Consider the following 19,194-nt stretch of genomic DNA (forward strand, 5'->3'; position numbering starts at 1 on the left):
GCTTTTATAGTTTTGTTCGAGAGTTAATATTCCCTCTTGGTGTTTGAAATTTAAAGTTTTTAGTATTGTACAAAAAAAAAAAATAAAAAAAAAAACAAGCACAGAAAAACCTACAGAAATTGAAGCTGCATTGTTGTTTAGACTGAGACAAAAAAAATACATGGTTAACAGTGAATTAGAGTTTAGCAATCACTGAATTTTTGAGGCCTCTCAGTGACTGAGGTTGCAGTTAGTTCCTCCAGTGTAGCACAATGTTTTATTCTGCATTTTTTCAAATGTTTTTAATCTGACAGTGTCACGTAGCAAAAGTAAGCTACTGAGTTTGCAGTTGGCTTTGCTCGTGCTGCCGGAGTGTGTATGGCTCGTTCTCTTCCTTCCCAATTTTACTCTTTTTCCTATTCTGCCTCTTACCACCATCCCTCTAGGGGTTCATTTATGCAGTATTTTACAGGCAGATGAGGACATGCTTTGTCTGTGCTGCAGACCTGCTTAAAACAAATACTAGGAAGCTATAGGTAGCAAGTAGTGAGTACTGTTACACTTGAAGCTGGTTTGAAACATCAACAAAGGCTTCCAATGTCCCTATAATCATCTGCAGGTAGATCTGTAGCCAGCCATGTATTTTGCAGTGCTGTGTGTGTATTCCATTGGGTTTTGTTTGTTTTCCTTTATTGTTATTCCTCAGAGATCCCCTGCATACCTCTGAGCTGATCAGCACAGTTTGGCATGCAGGGTACTGGAAGACTGCAAACAGGGCTAAGGAGGTGCCCACCCAGCTTCTGCTGGATGGTGGGACTGCTGAGTATGCTGAGCAGTGCACAAGGGAAGCTACTACATCCTTAGCCTTCCAGGTCAATCTGCCCCCTCTGTGCACTTATATCTTCAACATTCTTTTGATGTTATCAGTGTCAGTACAGAATTCTCTAATGCTATACTTTCCACGATCTCACTGCCAATCCCCCACTTCTAAGAAGCTACGAGAAACAGCGACTGCCTGCAAAATGTGTTAGGTTCAGTGTTTTTACTTGACTTTTTAACCACTCCCAGCTTAACAACATTTGAGTTCTGTTTCGCCTTCACAATTTCAAGCCATGACAGCATTATCTTCCCCTTACATCCTCACAATAAATTCCCAGCTTTAATTCTAGTGTCTTTATATTCCTTCTTCCTAACATTTGCCTTTCTTTCCCTCAATGTGAACAAGCTATTCATTCAAGATAAACACATACAGAAGATCAGCTGTTCAGCTTCTCCCTATAGTGAAATGTTAATCTGGGCTACTGAACTTGTTTTATTTTATATGGAAAATAATTTGTTTATTATACTGAAGAACTGAATCAATGGTGGTGATACCACTTAATGAGAACTACAGCATTTTTTCCAAAGCTTGTAAGGCTGTTTTACCCTTTCTCTGATGTTCCTTGTGCAGCCTGATTATTGCAAATGCTACTTGCTCCCCAGTGTGTCTCTGCAGCATTGGTAATTAGTGCACAATACAATTTGCAGGAGTCATGAGGAAAAGCACTAAACAGCATTGATTAATATTGCTACTCAGTTTAACAGCAAGACAAGAAGCTACCATGTACCAAGGCCTAAATTACTTGGGGTGGGGGTCATGGGTTATATGGAAAATAAAGTGGTTTTAAGAATAAAATCACTATGTCCATTGATCTGACAGTGTTCAAAATGTCTTCCCCAGAGCATTCTACTGTAAGATTTAGCATGTTGACCAAAAAAATGCATTGCCACTTTATTAAACAAGTAAACCCCTAACCTTAATGCCCTTGGGCAAAGTGCTTCCGATTCTGAGGCTGCCATCATCTCTCTTACAAAGCCAGTACGGAAAAAAAAACAGCTCCTCTATATTTCGCCTGATGTTTCCAGGAATGCCACTTACAGGCTTGCTGTGATGCTGCTTCGTCTTACCCATGTGCTTGAGGGAATTGAATCCGGACGAAAAGGTTTGCTGCAAATCTAAGTTGCTTAAAGAAGGAGCATTAGCATTAATAAATGCCAACACGGGTCTAGTTCTATTCTAAATTATCTTTTTTTTAAACTGCTTTAACTTACAGTCGAAGGCATAAAAATCCGTATCTTGACAAGGCCTAAGGATCATCCTGAAGTTCAGCTGCTAATGCAGATGTTTATCTCATCATGCAGACATGTTTACTTCATTCTGTTTTTAAAAAAAGAAATAAAAAAAATTTGTCTGCTGACATGACCCATCATCTAGAGAGCTTTGCCACTTGTTGGGAGCTTGTATACAGGGTGTCATAGAGAGGCTGCTGAGGCTATCGGACCCTTTGGTACCCCTTGCTGCTTTTCCATGTAGGCACCAGTGATACTCTTGGGGTGACCTGGGAAGTATTACGTGTGACTGTGTGGCTCTGGGGGGTGACCCTTGATCCTGCCAGTAGGAGGGAAGGCATGGAGGAGAATTGGGTGAAGTAGAGGCTGCCTTCAGACAACTGAAAGAAGCCTCATGTTCACAGGTTCTGGTCCTCATGGGGGACTACAACAATGCTGATAATATGCTGGAAAGGCAGCAGCGGGGCACAACTGATCTAGGAGATTCCTGGAGTCCATTGATGACAACTTCCTGACACAAATGACTGAGGTCCCAACAAGGAAGGGTGCTCTGTTGAACGTGATACTTAAAAACAAGGAAGAACTAGTTGCAGATGTCAAAGTTGATGGCAGCCTTGGCTGCAGTTACCACAAGGTGGTGGAGTTTCAGGATCCTGAGAGGAGGGAGCAGGACAAAAAGCCTCTGCTGTGGACTTCAGGAGAATAGACTTTGGCCTCCTTGGAGATCAACTTGGAAGAATCCTGTGGCATACAGTACTGGAAAGAAGAGGGATCCAAGAGAGCTGGTTGATATTCAAAGATAACCTCATCCAAGCTTAAAAATCATCTATCCTGACAAGCAGGAAATCAAGCATGGATCAAGCAGGATGTTGTTTTCCTTGACTCTGGTAAGGCTTTGAACTCTGTGTCACGTAACATACTAATAGAGAAGCAAAGTATGGATTAAATAAGTAGACAGTGAGTTCAACTGAAAACTGACTGAACGTCTTGGCCCACAGGGTGGTGATCAGTTGCACAAAGTCCAGTAGGAGGCAGGTCCCTAGTGGTGTACTCCCAGAGTCAAAAATGGATCCAGTCCTGTTCAATGGCTTTCTTCCATCGTCATCTGGATGATGGAGCTTTGCTGATGATACAAAACTATGAGGAGTAGTTGATACACTAGAGGGTTATGCTGCCATTCAGAGGGACCTCAAGAGGCTGGAGAACTGGGCACAGAGGAACCTCATGAAGTTCAGCAAGGGGAAATGTGAAGCCTTGCTCCTGGGCAGAAATAATCCCATGTAGCTGTACATGCTGGATGCCAACTAGCTAGAAAGCAGCTCTGCAGAAAGAGATCAAGATCCTAGTGAAGAGCAAGTTGAGCATAAGCCAGCAACGTGCCCTCATGGCAAGGATGGCCAACAGCATCCTGAGCTACATTAGGAAGAGCATTGCCAGCAGATGGAGGGAGGCTATCTATTATCTCTGCTCAGCACCAACGAGGTCACATCCAGAGTGTCAAGTCCAGTTCTGAGCTGCCTAGTGCAAGAAAGAGATGGACTTAACTGGAGCAAGTCCAGCAAAGAGCCACAAAGGGACTGGAGCATCTTATGTATGAGGAAAGACGGAGCCTCAAGAAGAGAAAGCTTAGGGGATCTTATTGATATGTGTCGTGGTTTTAGGCTGATCCAGCAACTAAAACTCACACAGTCTCTCCTTCTCCAGTAAAGTAGAGAGGAGAAAAAAAAAACAACAAAGGGACTGAGGGTTGAGACAAGAACAGAGGGAGCACCCACCAACCATGGTCCTGGGCAAAACAGACAGGGCTTTCTCAAAGCAAAACAGTTTATTAATGGTTACTTAGAAGGACAAAGGGAAACAAAAAAATCGATTACTCAAGAGGACAGAAAGAAACAAAACCAGATCTTAAAACCGATACCTTCCCCCCCCCCCCCCTTTCCTTTTCCTCCCGGCTCTACCTCCTCCCCCCAAGCAGCACAGGGGGCAGGGACTGGGGGAGTGCAGGTCAGTTCATTCTATGCTGTTACTGCTGCTTCTTTCTTAAAGGAGAAGGAGTCCTTACACCCTTTTCCCCTGCTCCAATGGATCCCCTACCCACGAGGAAAAATCCACAAACTTCTCCAGCGTGAGTCCAGCCCACTGGAAACAATCCTTCCCCACAGATTGCTCCGGTGTGGGCTTTACCACAGTCTCGGGTACTTAGGGAGCTGTAGCCACTCGCTCCGGCGTGGGTCGTCACGCAGACTCCAGATGCCTCTCTGCCTTGTCGTGCACCCCAACACGACCATCCTCAGGCTCAGGCATCTTCTCCCCACGGGCTGCGAGTGGGTCTCTGCTCCACCGAGGCCGTCCTGGTTGCAGGGGGGCCGCCTGCTATCTCACCATCAGCCGCAGGGGAAACTCGGCTCCGGCACACCTCCTCCCGCTCCATCCTCACTGACCTGGTGTCGATGCAGCTGTTTCTCTCAGATCTCAGTCCTCTCCAGGTGAACTCAGCCCAGTGGGCACCCCAGGAGTGGGGTGCCCCCGAGTTCCCCAACTGGCTCCGACGCTGCCATTCTCCGTGGGCGGCGCCGGCCCGACGCAGGCAGCTGCCCGGCCGGGAGCCAGGGAGCGGGGGCAGTGCCCTCCTCCCTTCTCTGCTCGATCCTGGGCGAAGCACCTTTTCCGGTTCCTTTGTCCTGACTTAAATAGGGCAATTCGCAGAGGCGCCCTATTGGCTCAACCCCAAGGGGGATGGCAGTCTGATGTGGTGGCCAGAACTAAGCCTAACCCGGTTCCAAAACCGGGGAGGTCACAGGGACCAAAACCCCTCTCCTGCCACCAGAACCAGCCCCCCCTCCACATCAAACCATGACATATGAATAATACCTGATGGGATGGAATGAAGAAGAAGCAGCCGGACTCTTTTCAGTAGTACCCATTGACAGGGCAAGAGTCAGTGAGCACAAATTAAAATACATGAAATTCCATCTGAATATAAGGAAACAATTTTTTACCATGAGATTAATAAAACGCTGGCACAGGCTGCCCAGAGAGGTTATCGAGTCTCTGCTTGTGGAGCTGTTCAAAAGCCATTGGGACACAGTCCTGGGTAGCCTGCTTTAGGTGACCCGGCTTGAGCAGGGGGCTGGACTAGATGACCTTCAGTGATCCCTTCCAACTGCAGTGATTCTGTGAACTCTTTTTAAAGTCCTGGCACTAAAAGCAGCAAATTCAACAAACAGGAACTGTGAAAAACCAAAAAGCTTATTCAGTTGGTTACTCTCATGCTAAAGGGACAGAATCCCGTTTTTGATTTGTCCCAGTGTAACTGTGGTAGCCAATGTCATCTAATCTTCTTAGCATTTTGGAGTGAGAAAGTCTTTTTTTTTCTCCAACTCTTTCATATAGTGTGGGCCAAAGGAGAGTGCAGTAATGCTAAACAAGGAACAAAAGTTTCCTGGCGATACAGCCACTGGTTATTCGTAACAGATATGTTGTGCATGAATTCTTCCACAGAATGCAACACACTTCACCTGAGGCACTTCAGATATATACAGCTTATAGAAAATGTTGATGCCCTGGAGAAGAAGGGGAGGAAAAGTTGTGGCAAGTGAAATGTTGCACTTCCCCTTCAGTGTGTGAGAGCATAATTTGCAACTATATGTATATATACAGATCACTGCATCTGAAATGGGAGAAGTGGACAAGAATGTTTGATAGGCAGTTCTTTATATTATAAATCAAATGGGAAACACATCTCAGCTGAGTGTATGCCTCCCTATAAAAAGCTTTGCAAATATTGAAATTCAGACTGGGTTAGTTTTCAGGTAGTACTAATTGGAGAGGATTCAGAATTTTGCCCTTATATGTTGCTACTCCTAAGTTGGGGCAGGTTCTTAGAGTATACATAGTGAATTGTTTAATGCCTGTTTCTTTAGAGATCCTTGCTGCTTACTGTAAGGAGGAGCAAGAGGTTGATTCCAGTTTTTAAATGTAGCAGCATTTAAAAAGAAATCTCTGCTCAAAAACCTGCAGGATTTCGAGCCAGTGAAGAATAGCATGCTTTTGCTCAAAGAATCCAGGTGGCTGTGGGCTGTGTCCAATTTCTGCATTAGCTGTGAAATGATCTGAGGAACACATTTCAGTCACATTACTGAAAGTAGTGTTAGGTTCTACTTGTTAACAAATGTTTTGTCAAAAGTTATGGTCCCCACATGTTTATTACTGCTCAGAAACAAAGACTGATACACTGTTGACTGTTGTTCCTCCAGTGCAAAAATCAGTGGTTATAGTTTAGAGGAGTGATGAGAGTGGATTCAAGTGGATTTGTGCTGCAGTAGAGGAGAAGACAGATGAGCAGTGAGTATAGTAACTTTTTCCTCAAGGTAGTAACACATAGCTTTGTACGGGAACTTGTTAAACTGACTCCAGCCGATCCAGAAGTCATCTCTCTGTGCCCTTGGGATGTTTCCTGTGCCATTGGCTGTGTTCTTCTTCAAGGAAAGAGGAATCTATTGCGATGGATCTTGGAGAGTCTTCAGTATTTTTGACTTGGAATCTGTGCTTTTGTGTCTTACTTGCAGCATGACACCTTGATACTGATTGATGTGTGTTTTCAGGCTATTTGTAGATGATTGCAACTTTATAGACAGTTTCTTAATATTTTTGAGGAGGAAGTAATAAGTTGGATCAAAGAACATATACTGTATAATTTATCCAAAATGTTTGGAAATGCTAACTTTATTAAATAAGCAAAAGCTCCAATGTTTGTTCTCTATGAATCTAAATGAAAAAATGAAGAATATATGCACTTTTTCCCATTTGCAGCTCTTTTAGACTTCTTCCTCCTCATTTTTTAATATAGTTCTATAATTAAACTTACTTGTTCTTACTTTATGAAAGAATATTCATGGTATGTATATCTCTCTTTCATTTAAATACCTTGATATCAGAAATATGTCCTAAAAATATCTAGTAGCCAAGATTAAGAGAACTATCACACTCAACATTTTAATCAGATAATTTTCCCCTTTGGCACAATTTGTGCTTTGCATTCTTCAAGTTCTTTAGTTGTATGAGCCTGTACCTTGCACTCTCCAGGAGTGAAGAATGGATAATGGGGCCTTAAATTTGTTGTTGCTAATTACAACTTGCTGATACTCCTTTTGTAGCCAAAATGGATTTGAAAAATAAATCAATATAAGTAGCAGTCTAGTTCACAACCTGCAAATTTACCTGTCTGTAGCAGAATTTCATCATGTCTCACTAGGTAGAGCTGATTTTTACAAACGATAGGTAGATAATTTCCAAGGGCCAACATTATTTTAAGCATTCATTTAAGGGGAAGAGGGATTAGGAAACGATGATGAATTTTTCAGGTTTCCGTGAGGAAAAATTCAATAATAGGTCATAACTCCTACATCTGTGTAGGAATGAGATATCTCAAGTTTATGCTTCTTTCTAAATGAAAAAATGTGTTTGGTTCTATTTCCAATTAGAAACACAAATCCTGGAACAGAAAAAAGAAGACTTTTGTGTTGAGTTTCCATTTCATCAGAATTCTCAAAAAATCCCAGAATTTTTAATCCAGGCAGAAGCTGAAGCACTGAAACTTTCAGATTTGTCGGTAACCAGTCAAAGAGGAGCCTCAAATGACTGTAATTACAGTCCTGAAGAATCAAGGTAAAACCAAATATCCCTATACACAGTTTTTCTAGATTCTAGTTATAGACAATAAACATCTGGACTTTTGGATAAAGTTAGGGAAGTTTACTTCCTAACTGAGAATCAGCAAGTCAGCTTTTTACTTAGATTCACCATATCTGCCCTTCTTTCCCTGTGGAATGCAACATTTCGCCACAGTTTTCTCTAGCACTGATAGAAAATATGATCATGGCAGTGGGTTATGTGACACACTGTGGGTATTTCAATGATTGTGATCACTACAGAGAATTTAAAAAATGCATGCCGAACAGAATTAGAGAAAATAATCTAAAAGTCTAGTAGTATCTATGGCTTTACACAACAAGCACAGTGTACTCTAAGTATGCTGACTGAGAAGGAAGCAGAAATAAAGTGGGGTGAAGTCCAGATGAAGTTGGAAGAGTAAAGATGAGGACCTGTAATACCTTGTAGGCAGTCTGTGACAGGAATCTGGACATGGGCAAATATGGTTGAAAAGTGTAATACAAGCTCTGAAGATTTTATTCTGTCATTTATTTTGGTCATTTATTGTCATTAATTTCTATACTGAGCTATGGGCTTCTGCTGCAACCTTAAGAAGTATCTGCACTCATGCTGTATGTAACATAATAGATGAAGGTATGCCCAGCTGATTAGGGAACATGCTACCAGTTTTGAGTGACTTAGGCGTTCTGAAGCCCAAGTCTTAACTGAGAGTGACAAAGTTGCTTTTGAAAATGAGATCAAGGCTGCAGAGCCCTATGATGTACTTTTGAAAAATATACTCTTAATTCTTCACCTGTCTGGCAGATTCTACACCTGTGGTTTTTTATCTTTAGCATGATCTAGTCGTGGCCCATTGGACAGAAACCAGTCTGTAGTACTTTTCCATCTGGCTTGTTGCATTTTTTTGCGTTAGGATCTGAGATACACTGTTAGGGAAATGCATTCTGCACTAAAAGCCAAATACAATCCTGAGTGCTTAAGTACAGCCCAGCACAGAGTCAGCCAGAAATTGTTGCTCCTACACTTCACCGGTGCCACTCACACTGGCAATCAGGCTGGTCTTGAACACTGAGATTAATCTCCCACAGCAGTCAGCATGTTGAACCATCTCATCTGCATATATATTGCATGTAGGATCCTAAAGCTATAGGCCAAAACCTCATTGTGGTAGATACTATATAAACTGCACAAAATCTGTCCTTCTCTAAATAGATTACAATTAGAGTATAAGATGAGAAAATATCTTGGTATAGAATGACCCAGGAAACGCTGAATCAGTGTTGATTTGCCTTGTAGATGATGGTCTTCATGTACCATCAATGTGACTTGTCAGGTTTTCTTTTAGACGCAGAAAGAAAACATTTGAGGGATTGAAAGATGATGACGAGGTATATTCAACCTGGTTAATGGGAAGCATCTCATGAACATGGAAAATGCACAGAAAAAGCTTCAGGTTTTTAATGTCTGGGCAATAGTATCCAGAGGCATCTATCACCTGCAGTCTGAAGCAATACTAAATGACATTTGCTAGACAGAGCAAAGATGAAATAGGCTTTGAAGGATCTTGAAAGTGAAGGTAAATAGTTTAAGCACTCTTCCACCCCATATATACACAATATACACTGTATTACACTTAGGAAGCATGTGAAGAAAGGAGTAACTGAGTACAAACAGCTATCTACCTGAGAGAATGACTCTGGAGCGACAGATAGCTTTCCTTTTCTTTATAAGATGCGAATTACACATATTGAAAGTAATGTATATGGTAGAAATAGGAGTTTCAAAGGTATAGCTTTTCAGTGGCTACTTCTTATGACTCATTGGCTATCAAGTCCGTAAACAGAAAGCGGTTAAGGAAAGCAAATGTTAGAAATATTTGCTATAACACCTTCTAATCCATTCATTTACTGGTTTTGCTGCCATGTTACAAGTGAGATCTGAGTTATCTGTGAGTGTCAATGGATAGCCAAGGAGTTTTATAAAAGCCTTGCCTTGAGACAGAATTTTTGTGGCCATTGAATCTTGTCTTGTTTTTCCCTGACAATGGCTAAATAAGTTATCGTAAAACTCTGTGAGTGCTGTACTGTATGGAATTCCTGTTGTCAGTTATAATATTTAGAATAACACTATAATTTTACAGATTTCTGCAATATGAGCTCCTAGATCTTGTCTTCTAGATATTTTCGTTTCACTTCATGTGGAATTGTCCAAATTCTACTGAAGAATTTGGTTTCTTTTAGCCTGAGCATCAGTTTGATCCCCAAATGTTTCATTACCCTGTCACTCCATGTTAAGCACAGGTTTTTTTATATTTGCTTCCCTTAAGCATTTAGGAGGTTTAAACCTAAAACCTATAGGTTTCTTAGACAATTTATATTCTTTTGTTTTATGCCTCAGCACTGTAATATATTCATTTACTATTCCAGATTTACAGTTTTTTTTCAGAATTACAGATTTAAGAAGTGATAGAAGGACATCCGTTTTACTGGCTATTTAATACATTTGCAATGGTTAACAAAGCTCGAGAATGTATTTCTGTGTATTTTGTTGGAGGGAGGGAGTGGGGAGAAACTGGTTTTACGTTATTTTTCTTTCTTTTTTTTTTCCCTCCTAAACACAGCACCGTAGAAAGGAAGGCTAACAGGATGCTCCCTGAATTTATATCCTCATGGAAGGATGCTGCAGATTTAGGCAGAAAAACAGAAACTGCATTCCTTCTAAAAGAATTGGACACTCTGAGGGCCAAAAATAAAAAGGTAGAGTTGAGATATTCAAATCGCAGTAATTACTCTTTTATGGTTGTCTTACAAAACATGCATTTTTAACTGTTCCTAATTTAGTTCTGTTATTTATTTTAGTGCACCACCAATCAATAGCTTTCTTGTCATTTTGGATTCTTAGCACCTGCTTAACAACTGCTTTTCTGAAATTAAAAAAATCTTTCATCGTACCCTTTGACCTTTTCAATCAGTGACATAGGTTTCTTGCATCATGGATGAAAACCAAGGAGGGCCAAAACCAAGGCTAGGATTTCATTAATAGAATCTGGAGCTCATGCTTCTGCACATGTGGTCCAGATAATGAATGTGCCCTGAAACCTCCTCTTTGTTGAGGGGAAGAAAATTCCGTCCTACTTGCACACTGCATTGCTTCTAGCGTTAGGAGCAGTTGCATGCACCTAAACAACAGAAAAGTCTATAGTCTTTGCATGAAGTGTCATTGAATATTCAATGGCACGCTCAGATATCTGTCCAATAACAGATTTTCTGAATTCGTAGTTAAAAAAGTCCTCAACATGTGAAAGAATATGAGTTTTCTATCTGGCGATGCATGTGAAAAATTATGCATTTACACTACAGTCTCTTCAGGCTGTGATGTCAGTACTCTGGGTAGGAAATAGGCTGTTCGTGCAGACACTACCTGCATTATAATTTCAAGTAATTCTGAACTTCCTTAGTGAGAAGGACCACAGCTGGTGATACGTGAAGAAGAGAATCTCAAATAAAAATAATGGCACACACATTCCTTCTTGTCTTGCAGAGCAAGATAGGACAGATGATAAAAAAGATGTTTTTAACATTTGTCCTTTAAATAAATAAATATAATTAATTGAACTTCCATTGTATTGCTTAGTGTTTGTATTTGGGCTAAGAAACTATTTAAAATTCTGTTGTGATTAAAAGTACTGTTTGACTGTTTCACCTACATAAGAATCTTGCTGTCCATTTGTTCAATTCAGCTTCAAGATAAGCTGTCTGAAAAGGACAAGGAGCTGAAGACAATAAAACTGGACTTAGAACTGCAAGAGAGAGCTACAGAAGCTAAGATTGCAGAAAAGATTGCAGGTACAGTAGGCAAGCATTTAACAGATGGCTGTATGGCTCATACAGTACCAGCGGTTGCTATATGACGTGGCCTAGTGAATGTTAGCTTTATTTGCTAAAGGAGGAGAGATTTGACTTTTTTTTTTATGTATGGCTGTTTAGAGTTGCTTAGAAAATAGGTGGCTTTAACATCCTGGTACTGGTATTAGCAGGAGCTTTACCTGTATTCATACTGATTTGGGCATTAAATGCATTGTTAACACCATGTCAATCCAATCACAAAAAGGTTGTTTGTTTTGTTGGAAGGTCCTGAACAAACAAGGGGAAATAATGATTACCAGTGCCTCTACCTTTCAACCAGCAGTTCAAATAGCACTTATTGTTTTAGCTCCTTCAGAGCAATCCTACCCCCTCCCCGTATATGGAGATGGTCGCGCATTCACCTCAACTAGAGACCTGCAGTTTTCTTGAAAATTCTGTGCCTTTGGTAGTTAATGAATTTTTGTCTGATGATGGTATGTCGCCAGTGAATGAAGTTTATACAAATTCTCAAAACGGAAGGATTTTAAGTTTAAAGTTGAAAGTGAATGCATGCTTATATTTGTTGTTAATTGGTTTCTGAGTGGTCATACAAGAATGGAAACAGTTGGTATTCTATGATATTGGAAATTTCTAAATTAATGAAGCAGGGTATTTTTGTTATTGAAAAGTGACTGTGTGTACAGTGTGCCCAGTGGATGAAAAATACTCTGAGGTTTTTCTCCAAGTGTTTCAAAGAAATTAATAAGAGTGCATTTATAAATTTATCATATTATTTTTTTCATAAATAAGATGTAAGCTAGGTAAAATTGTGTCCTCATAGACGACACACTTCATATGGTATTAATAGTACTAATACTTATCCCCAAAATATTGGTACTGAAGGGAGGAGTAACTATCTTCAGGAAAACAAGAGCAGAAAATAAACTCTCCAGCTGAAAAAACAGATGGCTGACTTTCCACTTAATGTCAACCTCCTAAGAATACAGTATTCTATGTATATTATAGATGGAATAAATAAAATAGATTTTCTGTGGTGGAGGAAGGGGAAGGCAAATCTAATCTACATATTAGGAAACAAATTGAAATGCAGACATAGTTTTATTCTTATTTGATTTTACGTAAACTGCTTGCTTTATTTTCAGAAAAAAAAAAAATCCACACTATCTATCATAGTTATATCCAGCAGCCAAAAGCTAATGCAGATTGTTTGGGTTGAATCCCAAGTTTTGTATTTGTTCCTGGGCATTTGCAGTGTAGTACTTCTGCACCTGTAATAGAGAAATACTCTCTTCAATATAGGTGTTCATCGGTCATTAAAACTGGGAAAGAAATGTGTGTCAAAATGATGTGTCAAAAACATGTTTATTTTCATTTTTATAAATACAGTTGAAATATTAGTAAGTTGGTTTTTTCCTACATTACTGTGTAAACTTTCTAATTATGTCCTAAGCATAATATTCTCTTTGAAACAGTATGGCATGAATATGGATCGAATAATTAACGTAGTTATTCCATTTTAAAAGGATGAATAAGCCAAATTTTAATGAGAACTACATTGTGTATTAAGGATGACCTTTAAACAAATACCTTTTTTTCTCCTTTTACAAGCTCAGGAAGTATAAAATCCTTTAAATGCCGAGAGAAGGCAAGAGGCTCCGTACTACTTAAGCCATTTGCAAAAAGGGAGCATCGTTAATATTTCATGGGTTTTTTTGCTTCCTATCTTATAGTTCTAAGAATGTTACAAAGTTTGGATAAATGTTTTGAAGTCCGGAGTTATGTGAACCAAACCGAATTTGTTGAGGTCTATGTGTCTCTTTCTCATAAAAGCCATGGGGAGAGTTCTAATGGACGAGCAGAACCTAATAAAGAAGACTCAGTATGTTTAAGGAAAAACTTTTTCCCCTCGTGTTAAGTCCTTTGAGGAAAGGAGAACACATGCTACTGTGATTTCATGTTGCTAGTTAATGTTTAATTACTGCAGTGTATAACACATGGTAGAGTGAGGCTTGTAAATATGGGTGTTTGCATTTTTATTATTACTTAGTACTGACTTTATGGTAAGAAAACGACTCCACAAAATTATATTGTAAAAAACATCAGAAAGGTACACCATAAAAATGTTATCTACTTTGGGGAATATTACAATTCTGTTTTAAAATGTAACTCTCTAATTAATGGGTTTTACCTAAACAAGTCCCATGGAAAGGAAAGAATAGAAAAGCTGAAGACAAATGCCATTTTAAAATGAAGGTGCAACAGTCTTCAGAATAACCCAAAGCTTGTCGCTTTATGATTTTCACTTTGTTCAGAGAAAGAAGTGAAGAGGAAAAGTGTAAATCTGTGAAATGCTTCCTGAGAGAATAAGAAAAAGTAGACTTAAGGCAGAAGATATACATGATGGAAGAGAATGTTTAATATTGTGTGCAGTAAATAAATTATTTTCAGAAAGTGTTTATTTTAAAATTTTACTAGCCTGGAAAATGGATTTTAGAACTTCCTTGGATCTGTCTCTGTGTCAGGTAGCTGTGGCTAAGGAGAATTAGGGAATTTGCAGTTTGGATTGCAGGCTTTTAAGCATTAGAGACTATTGTTTCTAGTGATCATAGTTGCCACAGATTCCTGCTATTCATTATTCTTCTGTTGGATTTCCTCTCATTATAAGCCAATGTCAGAAGGTACCATTAATTTCACTCCCCATCATAAAGAGAAGAACAACAGAGGTGGAGACAACATTGGGAAAATCAAGGGGAGAGCACATCATAAAAGAACTGACACTAGGATAATGTAAGGAAAAAAGAGAACACCACATGTGAACTGGGCATGAAAAATAGACAAATCTTGAAATGAGGTACTGCTGAACTTTCATGTGTTGAACAGAGAAGGGAATGGATCATTCTGTGGGAGGGGAAAGGGAGGAGCACACCAAGCCTTGTGGTGTTGTGGACACACTGGAGGGAAGGGATGCCATCCAGAGGGACCTTGACAGGCTGGAGAGGTGGGCCTGTGCCAACCACATGAAGTTCAACAAGGCCAAGTGCAAGGTCCTACACATGGGTCGGGGCAATCCCAAGCACAAGTACAGGCTGGGCAGAGAATGGATTGAGAGCAGCCCTGAAGAGAAGGACTTGGGAGTGCTGGTTGATGAGAAGCTCAACATGAGCTGGCAATGTGCACTGGCAGCCCAGAAAGCCAACTGTATCCTGAGCTGCATCAAAAGAAGTGTGGCCAGCAGGTCGAGGGAGGGGATTCTGGCCCTCTACTCTGCTCTCCTGAGACCCCACCTGGAGTACTGCATTCAGGACATGGAGCTGCTGGAGCGAGTCCAGAGGAGAGCCACGGAGATGATCCGGGGGCTGGAGCACCTCTCCTATGAAGACAGGCTGAGAGAGTTGGGGCTGTTCAGCCTGCAGAAGAGAAGTCTCCAGGGTGATGTTATAGCAGCCTTCCAGTACTTAAAGGGGGCCTACAGGAAAGCTGGAGAGGGGCTTTTTACAAGGGCATGTAGTGATAAGACAAGGGGTAATGGATTTAAACTGAAAGAGGGTAGATTAAGATTAGATATAAGGAAGAAATTTTTCACTCAGAGGGTGTTGAGGCACTGGAACAGGTTGCCCGGAGAGGTTGTAGATGCCCCATCCCTGGGGGTGTTCAAGGCCAGGTTGGATGAGGCTTTGGGCAACCTGGTGTAGTGGAGGGTGAACCCGCCCATGGCAGGGGGTTTGGAACTAGATGATCTTTAAGGTCCCTTCCAACCCAAACCATTCTATGATTCTATGATTCTATCTGAGGACAGACCAGAAGATAAGGATAGAGGTGTCACAAAGGGGTAAGTCTTCAAAAGAACTGACAGAGAGAACAGATCTCACTTGGAATGGACATATTAAGTGACCTAATTTTTTCCTATCAAGAATTATACAGGGGATATATAGGAACTTTAAAGGAAAGAGCTAGTTGAGTGTAAGTGAGGATTGCAGAGCATAGTGGTAGCCTCTCTAAACTGGAAAAAATATTGAAGTCTTGGTTTTCTCACAGTAACTCCCACTGTTACTGCAACAAGATATACCAAAATTGGTATCGGAGCCTTGGTTCTTGGAATATTTTTATTGCTATCACAGTGCTATATATTGGGACTAAGAATAATTCTGAAGAAAAATAAGAGAAAACAATATTTCTTGTTAAATCTTTGTGCAGCAAGGGCTATTCTGTGGGGTTTTTTTGCCAATATCTAATAGGAACGTTACCCAAAATCTAATACTTTTTTCAGTCAGTCAACTGATTGAGTCCACCCCTGTTAGGTCTGTGAGGTGTTGCACACCATCTTTAATGCCCAAAAACTGTGTTAACATTCTGCAGGTGCTCTGTGAAAGACCAGGGTATTGATAGGAGATACTGTGTGGAAATGGGGAGCCTGTACTTCTAATACTGTTGTTTATCTTATACAGCTTTTAGCCTCTTGGAAACTGCAACAATATACCTACCATGAAGTAATTTTTTTCAGGTCTTTTTTTACAAAAATGTTGAGAATTAACATTTGTGTATTTTGGAATTCTTGAATATGGTATGGAAATGTTCATGAACATTATTTGACGTTTCCTAAATTAGCTTGAAAAATAATTACTGAATGCATATGTAATAGTTTTAATAGCAAAAGTGAAAACAAATATCCAAGTGGCTATTAGCTAAGAGTTAATTTGATTTAATATCCCATAAAGCAAGAGGAAATAAGTAATCTTGCCAGTAATAAACTTTGGGTGGCAAATACTTCCAGCACAGAAGAAAAGTATTTTCCATTTCTTCAAAGCTCACTTCAGAGTCCCTTTTTAGATGTTATTTTTCTTTCTTGCATGTCATCCATTAAAGATTAGCTGTGGAAGGTTGGAGCATGGAGAGATTATGAATGACAGAACAACTCCTGCAGAATAATAATCAGTTTTTGGTATTTAATGCTGTTTGACTTTTGCAGACACATTTCTTATTAACCTTTGGTACAAACAGAAATCCAGGTTCCTGTTATCTCATGGAGAAGATGAATTCAAGATCCTCTTCCAATTAAACTGAAATAAGGCCAATATTGGGCTTTAGCCAAAAGAACTCCATAGTTCCCAACCCTTGTGTTTATAAACCTAAACATAAATGATATTTTACAGTTTAAGTAGGTAATGCATATACTTCCCTAACTCAGTTTTCTGTGCATAATTCATTTGTGTATATAGACTATATAGTTCTTAGGGGTTTGGCCTATTAATGCTTCATTATGCAAAACTATTTCCAGAATATTTTTTTTAAATATTTCCTGGTAAATAACAGAATTTTGAAAATAGCTGTAGGATTTGAATCCTCTGTATGCGAAGGTAGACAATCTGTCTAAAGGATAGAAAAAAAAAAAAAACAACCCAGGGTGGGGGTGTTGTGCCTGAGAACATCTAGGGTTAATTTTTAACAGCTTAATTTGAAACAGTGTAATTTTACCTTCAAATGGGCAGAATTGTTGATTGTCAAAAAGTTGTGTGCAGCTCTTTGAAATATAATGTATGATGAGCTGGCATAGGTTAAAATGTAAATTACGAAACTATTTATGGGTGGAGCTTGTATGTGAAAAACATGCCAGTATCTTCTGCATATTTTTATGACTGGTCTGGCCCTTCTCTCTTTCCCACTATGGTGCTAGATGAACATAAAGAATTGGGGTTTATTCAGAATAAAAAGATCTGCAAATAATCTACTTCTTGAGATATGACAAAAATTTTTCTTTAACCTGACAAATTATAACTTTAATGCAACATTTATCTTTTTCCCCCGAAAGTAAATATTCAGGTATCAGCAATTATTCACTGAAAAAGAGTTTAACAGCATTATGTTTTGAATTTTGAAGTCAACTGTGTTTAGTGTATTAGAAGCAGAGGCTTAAGTATTGTACAGGGATTGGCTTTCACAAGAACTGCCTTGGGGTCCGTGTATAATACTCTTTCTTATTCTTTCCCACTTTATTTTTTTTTTTAATTGAATTGTGATGAGTACACAAAGAAAACCCTATGCAGAGCTGCCACTAAGCAACTTTAGCCTTCTATTAAGAGCACTCTGTTTGTACCATTGGAAATGTAGGAGCAGATGAATGCTATGCACTAAATACATACAACAAACACAAAGCAATAAAGAAGTCACTGTGTTCTATCAGTGTTTGTTCAGATTGCTTTATCTATAAAGTCACATTTAGGTGTAAATGACTACAATTCCTGGTATAGACCAGTGAAAACCGTAAAGTAGTTTTCCTATGATCTTCTTATCACTATTTGACGTTTATTTTCCAGTTATAGGTCGAAACTGAAAGTAAATGAATGTTAGCTTTCAAAAAAAACCACTAGGAACTTAAGTTGTCTGTTTCGTAATAGAACATCTCAGCACTATTTTTAAGTCGACAGTCAGCCCTGGAGCTCATGGTAGTTTGCCATTAACCTGAATGAGAACTGTCCAAAGGCCTTAGGCTTTGAACATTTCTAGGGATTATCTGCATTTTGTAACATGTATGTGCAGAGACCAATTAATGACACATTTGAAAGGCTTTCATAGCAATGCAGTAAATCTCTTTTTTTTTTGTTTATTTGACTATGATAAGATTGACTTCTTATTTAAGAATTGTGAGCACAGTCATTAAATCTAGTAGAAATAAGTTTCAGAGGGTTTTGATTTCTAAAATGGCTGGTTAACAAATACATACATGTTTGTATTTCTGTAGAGAGAACAAGCATATATCCATATGGTTAAATAAAATTTAATAATAGTGGCCCGTCTGGAAACGGCAAAGACAGTTTCCAAGTCCTCCTGTGATTAAACAGACAGAGACCAAGCAATGGTGGACAGGAATAGGAGGCCTGATGAAAATGAAAAGGCTGGTAGTCGTTACACTTCTTTTCCCAGTATGCTTCCCTAATTCCTCACGTTCGTGTAGCTGCTACTCAGAAATCCAAAGTGAAATCACATCAAAAATCCCTAAAAAGCTTCAGTTAAACTGCTCTGTAGGATAAATTTCAGCTGACAGTTTTTTCATGAGCAACTGAGCAGGATAAACAAGAAGCTCATTACAGGAATCTTGAATTCTAAGTATGACCTGGACAAGCAAGTTCTTTCATGTTTCTATTTTTCTCTCAGAATAATATACATCTCCAAAACGCAGAAAACAGAAAATATTCTTTGCTTCATTTTTCTCATGAGTTCAATATTGATTCCTATGTTACAGCTGTATACCTGTATGAAACAGAAGTCGAATCATGAATCAAAAAAATTTTTGAGTAATTATTATTATTTCAGTCAATTCTTGAATATTCAAGATGCTCAGAGCCTTTTTTGTAAAAACATATAATATCATTTGTATTTCTTATAGCCGTAATGGTGTGAGTAACTAGTAAAATTGACTTGAATGTTCTAGAATCAATGCCAAAGAAAATCCCAAGTCACTTATTGTTCAGCAACCACTGATCTCAAATACTAAATCTTAAACAGCAAAACCCTGACCTTCTGCAACAATAGATTGTTATTAACAGAAAACCTTTCTCACCATTTCTTTTTC

The 19,194-nt window shown here is 39.3% G+C and overlaps 1 protein-coding gene across 2 annotated transcripts in view; it reads left to right on the plus strand.

The window, feature by feature from the left end:
- The window catches only part of MIPOL1 (mirror-image polydactyly 1), a 167,274-nt gene that overhangs the window by 16,012 nt on the left and 132,068 nt on the right, over window positions 1–19,194 (plus strand). For both annotated transcript variants that reach the window (XM_086613306.1, XM_086613305.1), the window contains exons 4-6: window positions 7,572–7,755; window positions 10,382–10,517; window positions 11,501–11,606. In XM_086613306.1, the coding sequence (XP_086469432.1) occupies window positions 7,572–7,755; window positions 10,382–10,517; window positions 11,501–11,606 (426 nt within the window). The remainder of the gene's footprint in view (window positions 1–7,571; window positions 7,756–10,381; window positions 10,518–11,500; window positions 11,607–19,194) is intronic.

The sequence above is a fragment of the Tauraco erythrolophus genome, chromosome 6 (genome assembly GCF_009769465.1).
Source record: "Tauraco erythrolophus isolate bTauEry1 chromosome 6, bTauEry1.pri, whole genome shotgun sequence".
NCBI classification, from domain to species: Eukaryota; Metazoa; Chordata; class Aves; order Musophagiformes; family Musophagidae; genus Tauraco; species Tauraco erythrolophus.